The following is an 8040-nucleotide window of genomic DNA, read 5'->3' as shown; positions in this document are numbered from 1 at the left end:
TTTTATTTCCATCCGTTCGAGAGAGAGGGGGATCAGGAGCAGGGCAGGTGGCTGCAGGCTTGAGCACAGCTGGAGCTGGAAGGAGCCTGTGTGGGAAGGGAAGGGGCAGTCTGGGGGTGGGGTGGGGGTCCGCAGCGCAGCAGGCGCTCTGGCTGTGGACGGGCAGGAGCAGCCTATAGGCAGAGCCCCAGTGGAGGCCCTGGCTGCCACGCCCACTCTGGGCATGGTCACCCCATCAGGACCTCAGCCCTCGGGCTCCCCGGAGGGCCATGACGCATAAGACACTTTCCTCTTCCCAAAGGCCACCAGGCTGGGGAGGGGGCAGAGTTGGCTTGGGGTGTGGCCCTCACCTCTCAGGACAGGCACCTGCCCCAGCCCAGCCCAGGCGCCGCGACCCCAGATGGCAAAGGGAAAGCAGCTAGCTTAAACCCGGCTGGGATGGAGGGGACCCAGGGCGGTGGCTCCAGCCCCGGTGTCAGAGGCCAGGCTGGGGTCAGCTGCTCGGGATAGGAAGGGACCCGTCAGGCCGGCAAGGAGAGCTCAGAGCAGAGACCTGTGCAGTGGGCTCACCTGGGGGCTCCAGCTTTAGAGGGGCAGTCACTGCATGGCTGGCTTGTGGGCCCAGTAGCTTGGGGGCACAGAGTGCAAAGGGACAGGCTAGTACCCAAGTGTCCTGGATTCTGGCTCCATTTATCCTCAAAGGCCACCCACCTGGACACTGGGAGTTCTCTGTGCACCTGGCTTTGACCTGCTGGCAAGTCAGATATGCCTTCAAAAATTGCTGAGACACACGATTGAGGCCACGGTGACAAGAGATGTATTGCGTGTCCTGTGCCGTGGGAGGAGGCGGACGTCAAATGGAAATCAGTCCATGCAGGAGGCCCAGGCCTGTCCCGCGGCGGCAGGCACTCCCTCCCATCTCTCCTGGCCCACGTCGTAATTGCCACGTGGCCTCGGGGCAGAGCACCCGGCACGCACCCAGGAAGCTGGACGCAGCTTGGCAGGTCACTGCTCAGCGAGAGTGCAGCCTGCTGCTCCTGCCACTGGGCCCTGCAGGGCCACCCAGAACCAGAGCGGGGGTGCCGGCGTGGGCTGGGGGCATTGGCCCGCGAGTGCTCGTGGAACTCGCTGCACAGTGATCTGAGAGCGGAGGTGCAGGCGTGAGGGGGCTTGGCGGCCGACGGGCACTGTGCTGCGAGTTCAATCTCATGGAAGGCGCAAGCCAGCCCCGGGTCTCCCAGCGGAGAGCAAGGGCTGTAGTGGGCGTGCGGGGCCCCGCTCCAACGGCTGACGGCCCATTTCTGCTCTGCAGTGAGATGACAGTGGCCCCGGGCCCGGACCTCTCACAGCGGCTTATCTGCGTGGGGACTGGAGGGTACCTTTAAGGCACTGGGGAACTGGCTGTCGGGCTGGGGTCGGCCTGGCCCGAGGAGTGTCCTTGCTGCCCTCTCCAGCCCAGGGCCCACTGCAGGGAAGGCACCCCGGCTCCCGTGGGAGGACTCCAGAACCCATGCATCCCTGCCAGGCCAGTGCCACACGGAGCGAGACGAGGCGTGGGGCTCCAGGGGCTGGGGCCGGAGGGCAGAGCCATGTGCTGGCGGAACCAAGCGACTCTCAGGGGCCTCCCAGTGGGACCCTGCGTTCTCAGCCTCCCTCAGTCAGGGCCCCTCAAGGCCCGACAGGCACATGCAGATAGCACCACTGGGGCAACACAGCTGCTTATCAAAATATTTTATTTTAGGAGACCCCTCAAAAAAAGACCCTCCACATTAGACAGACGCCCAACAATACCCTTGGCCTTTTTTTTTTTGGTCTTTTTCTGTATTTTTTTTCCTTTTTAAATCAACTAAAACAATTTGATGCTTAAAATAAAAGACAGGAAGTATTTCCCAATCAGACTTCAGTCAAGAATATATATATTTTCTGAGCCGGAGCCCGGTGGGGCCAGGAAGAGGCCGCTCAGAAGCACTCGGTGTTCCGGTCCGTTCCTGTCGACAGCGAGGAGGGTGGCGTGGTGTGAACACGACACAGCAGAGGGAGGAAAAGGAGACGGAGGAGGAGGAGCGACAGGCCAGACGGGGCGTCAGGGCCTGAGAAGTGACGTGGAATTGGTGCCGTGCCCTCGCCGTGCGGCCGGCCTGTCTGCCTGTCTGCCTGTCCGCCTGTCCGCCTGTCCGGCGGGACTCCTGCTCTGGGAGGGACTGTCGGTCTGGTCGGGAGAAGGCTGGGATTCAGCGTCATCTTCATTGTGTGTGTGTGGCTTCTTTTCCAGCTGAGGAACTTTTTTTTCTTTTTTAATTTTTAAAAAGACTCACAGCCAAGATAAGACATTAACTGCAAAATCCAAAATGGCTGTGCTTACCCTATTATAAAAACAGCTGAGTCTCTCCCCTCGCGGGAGCGGCTGGCCTACACCTTCCCGGGAATCTTGGCCCGCTTGCGCGCGATGGCATCCTCCACGGCTTTGAGCTGCTTCAGGAGCTCCTCCCGCCGTGAGAGCGTGCTGGCCTTCCCTGACTTGGTGCCGGTGGCAGTGGTGGCGCCAGCATCTGAGGCTTTGCCGGGCACACTGGTGACCTTGCTGGAGCTCTTGGACTGTGGTGACAACTGGCGCTTCCTGCAGGGGCAGGAGGTCGTCAGGGGGTTGCAGGGCCCCTCCCCTCTTTGCCATGATCCTCCTGCCAGGCGTGGCAGGCCTAGCTGGGGGCCAGGACCCCAGAAGCTGTGCCTGCCGAGCAGAAGGCAGCCCCTCCCGTGGAGGGACACCTGTCCTGGCCAGTCAGGTGTGGGCCCCACTGCCCCCTGCTCCCCTAGTTCGTGGAGCAGAGACTGGAGGGTGAAGGGGGCCCAGTGTCTGGGGCTCGCCTGGTGATGTGCTAACCTGTTCCTCCTGCTCTGGGCCTCGGATGCGCCCTCGCTTGGCAGTAAGGCAGACTGTCACTGTGGACTCAGGAGGAGCCCCAAGGGCGTGAGGTTCCCCTAGGCCGAACCCCAGCTTGAAGCAGCACTGTGGGCCGAGGGCAGGGGTGTGTGTGGCGCATGGCACAGCTAACCCAGTCCTGTACCCACCCTCCCCTTGACCCCCAGCTACACAGCGTAGGTGCACAGGGACTTGGAGCCCACTTCCTGGGAAAAGGAAACCTAAGCTACTTCCTATGCCTGACAGGAAAGAGCTGCAACCACTTCCCGCCCCACACCCCCTGCCCCTGCCCGCAGCCCACGAGCCGGGTGCCACGGGCCCTTGTGAATTCTCGGGCCGGCTGCTGGGGCAGAGGAAGAAGCAGGCCAGGCCACTCTCCTGCCTCCAGATGTAAGCTGAGTGCGACCTTCCTGCTGTCTCGGGGCCTGCCCCTCGGCTCGTGCTGTAGGCCGGGGCCTCCACCTGGGGAGGGAGGCTCGGCTAGCCCTCCCCGTGGCAGAGGAGCCCATGTGGTGTGCCCAGGACCCAGGCAGGGCACTCACCTGTCTGGTGGGGCCACCAATGCTTTGGAATTCTGTCCTCTTTGCCGCTCTGGCTTTGGGGAGCCGAGTCTTCCACCTGACTTCCGGTCCCGAGAACCTGGGTGACATGGGCCAATAAGACCAGGGTCCCAGTTACACACGGGGCAGCAGCACAGGGGCTGGCGTGCATGGACAGGGATGGGCGGCCTCACTGACACCAGTGACCCTGTTCCACAGAGTCGTGGCAGCTCAGTGCAGCTGCCCCAAGTCACAGGAGGAGGCCAAGGGCAGAGCGGGGGTCAGGTGAGCGTGGACTGTACTGGAAAACCACCCCAGCTGAGGTCAGATCTGGGTTCCAGGTTCCTGAGTCAGTGTCCAACAGGCCACGGAACTCTCACTATCCAAAGGAAACAAAACTCTCTCTCCTTGCTTCGAAGAAAGTCATAAGTGTCTTCAAATGGGGAACAAAAAGGCAAGGCAATTTAAAAAGTAAAAGTGAGCCCAGCAATCCGGCGTGTGCGCCGCACTGCTGCCGGGTGGCAGGCTCCCTGGGGCAGGCGGAGGCTCTGGGCCCAGGTGGCTGTGCCGGGGGCGGCCCCGGGCCCTGCACCCCCGCCTGCCCCGATCTAAGAAGATGGCTGCGCAAACTGCTCGTTACCGCAGCCGCAAGGCGCTCTGCCTGCCCCGGGCCAGCAGGGCGGTTGCTAGACCATGGGGTCCCCGCGGTCACACTGTTCTCAGAGCGACAGTGAGACATGGCCTGCCCTCTGCACTCTCATCCTCGCACGCCCAGGGTTGGTGCCATCACAAGAGACGGGAACCCGGCCGGCGTCTGCCAGCCAGACATCAACGAGGTTCACAAGACAGAAAGGCCAACGCCGCTCTGCTAACTTCTGTTTGGGAGACATTCTTATTTTTCATAAGAACGTTGTCTGTGGTAAGCACAGTGGTTCACAGTGTTATTTGAAAACAAATATTAAGCAATTTTTGTTAGTTTTAACTTCTAATACCGTAAATATTGACAGATGGAACCCACACGCTAAGTTCCTTGGGGTACTCAATACTTTCTGGGAACAAACGGGGTCCTAGTCCCCGTGGCCTGGAGACCCTGCAGAGGGCTGGAGTTCCGGAGGCGGGGCTCACCTCGGTCTGGGGACACGTTAGCCCGCTTGGCTGGAGGAGGACTCTGCCTGTCCTTGTCGGAAGGCTCGTATCGCTTCCTGCTCGCTTTGTCAGCCGCCTGAAACGACGAAGGAGCACCCTGAGGAGGGCTGGGCTGGCCCTGCACCGGGGCGGACACGCACAGCGCAGGGGCGGAGCAGGGGGTCCTCATACCCACGCCGGCTCTCTGCTCCCACAGTCCCTCCTTTGGGGCTCCCCCACGCCCCCGAATGAAGCAGGGCCCATGGTTTCAGGGCCTTCACTCTCCGTAGCGAAGGTGTCTTGAGAGATGCTGCGCTCCCTGTGGGGGCCACTAGCCGGGGACGGGGCTCCAGTGGACTTGGCCTCTCCTCCAGTCCCACGGGGCCTTAGGGACATCAACTCGCAGAGGGCAAGTGTGCTCTGCTGTCTGTCCCAGTGCTGCTCTGTGGACTGGCTGGGCCCAGGTACATGGAGAACGGCCGAGGATGCACGTCCTCGGGGACAGGCAGAGCACCCACAGCCCCGGACACTTGATCCCCCAGGACGTGCGATGGGGACTCGTCTATCCCGTGCCCACACATCCCTCTACTTCCCACAAGGTTGTCCACCAGGGCAGGAGGACAAGCAGGGGCGAAGGCACAAAGGCCACTTGCTGGTCCCCACTTGGTCTCAATCTCAGGAGGAAAGTGGCTTCCGGCAGCAGGACGACCCTGAGGCGCTGCGTTCCCCGGGGCTCCCACCAGCAGCGCCCGCGGCCTCACCTTGTTCAACAGTGTCAACTTGATCTCCTTGTGGGCCATGAAGGCGCCCTGCTGGGGCTGCCCGGGGGGCGCCTGCTGGGGGGTCGTGGGCTGCTGGGAGGATTTACCGCCTGCGGAAGGTTTCGAGGATTTGGGCGGTTGTGTAGACGAATCCCTTTTCCGCTTCTCCTCTTTAACACCATCTTCTTTTTTAGACTTTCCTGCCAATGAGAAACGCTCAGTCACCGTGACTGTTGCGGCACGACGGCCTCCCGTGTGCCACCTGGAGGAGGGATGAGGTCCCAGCCAAGCACCATGTGTGCAGAGACAGCACTGGGGGCTCCACACACAGCCTCTTTCCACCAAGGGCCACCCTCTCTGGAGCCACTGTACCTTTCTCCTTCTTGGTCTGGGCTGGGGTGGGGGACCGCGAGCTGGCTGAGGACACGGGGCTGGCCAGGTCTGCATACATGTCGTCTGAGTCCACACTGTGCACTGAGCTGCTACTTGACGTGGCGCTGGACACCGAGGAGACGCTGCTCACACTCAGAGACCTGGGCACACACAAGCATGCTTGTGACAACAGGCCTGACTGCAACATGGGCCAGGGCTGGAGGCCGCGAAACTGGTGCAGGCTTCTAGGTCCACTTTCCCCAATTCCCACTTTTAAAGTGTAGCCACCAAGCCTGAGATTTCAGGGGGGCTCTGGGTAGTTCATGAAAGGTGCACACAGTGAAGGGACGCCCACGTCACTGAGTCGCGGGCCCCCTTGTACAATGAGCAGCGATGCTGTTTGCTGGGCAGGGCCACACACTAAGCGTGACCCCAGAGTTGGCGAGACAGAACTAAGAGTCTTGGTTAACAATGCACAACAGGAGGAGAGAGCCTCAGCCCACAGGAAGGCCAGACACCAGGCAGACGCCCCAACCCTGCGTGGCTCAGGAGAGCTCGTACGCAGCGCCAATCTCACAGGTCCTCGGTTCTGTCACAGCTCACGCTACACAAGGACTTGAAAGGCACAAAACTGCTACGTCAGTCTCTTACACTTCCAGGAAACACCAACCACTGCTTCCTAAGGCCATCAGATGCCAGAATGGGGTGGTAGGAACAGAGTCTAATTTTGTTTTTAAAGGTTAGGACTGTAAACCTATTTAGAAAGATTTGGGCAAATGTAAAATATCCGCTCGCTGGAAATGAAGAGAAAGTTTGACTTAAGGAATCTAAGGACTGGTTGAATACTGTCATCTTTTTAAACAACAGCAAAATTCTTTTCTACTTATTCTTTTCTCAGATTTTTTTTTAATGGCTGTCCCCTGGCTGCCCTGGGCACCAAGGATAGGGCAGGACCCAGCCCTCATACAAGGACAGGGTGGTCGCCTCTGTGCCAGCCTCTCCTGGGCCCGCTGGGCTGAAGCGCCTGGCTTCCCCCAGCCTGTCCTGGCGCTCCTGGGACAGACTGCAGCCGGGCAGCTGCCTGCGCTTGGAGCTGCTGGGGAGGCCTGCCAACTATGTGAGCATCAGTCTGTTCTCTTCATCCGACCGGAGACAGCCAGCCCTCGCCAGCAGCAGGCCACAGGCTGCCTGAGGGAGAAGGATGCCATGCTTGAGGTGACCTCTTCCTAGGGTTTCCTGGACCTCACTGGGAGGAAGGAACAGAGGCAGAAGCTAATGGAGCCAGAGAGATGCTGACAATGACCTGGATCTGGAACTAGAGCCGCTGTAGCTGCTGCCACTGCCGCTGCCGCTGATGGTCCGCCTGCAACAGAAGACAAAGGCCCCCACTCACGTCTCTGCAGAGCAGACAGAGGCCCAGCCCCTCCTCAGAACCAGGCTCCCTGCAGGTCTGGCACAGATGTTCAGCAGGGAACCTGTACCGACTTGAAGAGGGGAGGGCTCTACTCTAGTGCAGCTCTTCTCATCAGCGTCCCCGCCCCACCAACGCCTCTGTCCAAGGAAGATTCTAACGTCCAGAGTGCCCGTGTCCCTCACAACTGTGCCTTCTCTCCTCAAGTGGAGCAGTGGGACGGGCTCACACCTCCCATCATGCTCATGGGAGAACTGAGGCTTGGTGAGTGACCTGGCTGCCAAAGACACACAAGTCAGGGACAGAAGAGTCCCATAGCCTCAGCCGCTTGGCTCGGGAGTGCCCCCCTGACAGCTCTGGCACCAAAGATGTGGAAATCCCCTCGAGGGTCCCCGAGAGCCAGTACGCTCACCTCCGGGGGGGGGTCCTGGCCTGTCGCTCCCTCCTCCTGGCTTCCCGAGGGTCTCCTGGCTTGGCGGGCTCAGGAGCGGGAGCAGTGGTTTTAGGGGCCTGTGGTGGGGCTGGAGGTGGGGCTGGCTTCTTCACCAACTTCTCTCTGTGATAGGAGACGGAGGGAGGGTCAGACGTGGCTGGGCAGCAGAGGAGGCCCTGCTGGCAACCTCAGGGCGTGGCGTCCCATCGTTGGGACGCGAGGTCGGCACAGACACGAGAGGCCATTTCCTGTCAATCCCATGTCACTCTGAGGTCTTGGAGCGTCTCTGCCCAGCACCATCCCGCTTCCCTCTGAAACGCAGGAACAGGAGGTGCCTCTGAAGAGCCCACAGAAGAACTGAGAGCTGGTGCCGTGCTCCCTCAGGAATGTGGCCCCCACACAGCCTGGCTGGAGACCATGTACCTAGGCTGCCCTCGACCTCCTGCCCAGACATGAGGTGGCCCTCTGACGGCGCTGGG

At 60.8% G+C, this 8040-nt stretch overlaps 1 protein-coding gene across 2 annotated transcripts in view; it reads right to left on the bottom strand.

The window, feature by feature from the left end:
- Window positions 1-1716: 1716 nt before the first annotated feature.
- Window positions 1717-8040, bottom strand: part of ZC3H18 (zinc finger CCCH-type containing 18) — a 60623-nt gene continuing 54299 nt past the window's right edge. For both annotated transcript variants that reach the window (XM_070613958.1, XM_070613959.1), the window contains 7 exons: window positions 7541-7684; window positions 7021-7080; window positions 5718-5878; window positions 5346-5545; window positions 4585-4681; window positions 3463-3559; window positions 1717-2617 (listed from right to left, as the gene is read on the bottom strand). In XM_070613958.1, the coding sequence (XP_070470059.1) occupies window positions 2410-2617; window positions 3463-3559; window positions 4585-4681; window positions 5346-5545; window positions 5718-5878; window positions 7021-7080; window positions 7541-7684 (967 nt within the window). In that variant the 3' untranslated portion in view covers window positions 1717-2409. The remainder of the gene's footprint in view (window positions 2618-3462; window positions 3560-4584; window positions 4682-5345; window positions 5546-5717; window positions 5879-7020; window positions 7081-7540; window positions 7685-8040) is intronic.

Source organism: Equus przewalskii, chromosome 3 (assembly GCF_037783145.1).
Source record: "Equus przewalskii isolate Varuska chromosome 3, EquPr2, whole genome shotgun sequence".
Lineage (NCBI taxonomy): Eukaryota > Metazoa > Chordata > Mammalia > Perissodactyla > Equidae > Equus > Equus przewalskii.
This window is presented reverse-complemented; position numbering and strand designations above follow the sequence as displayed.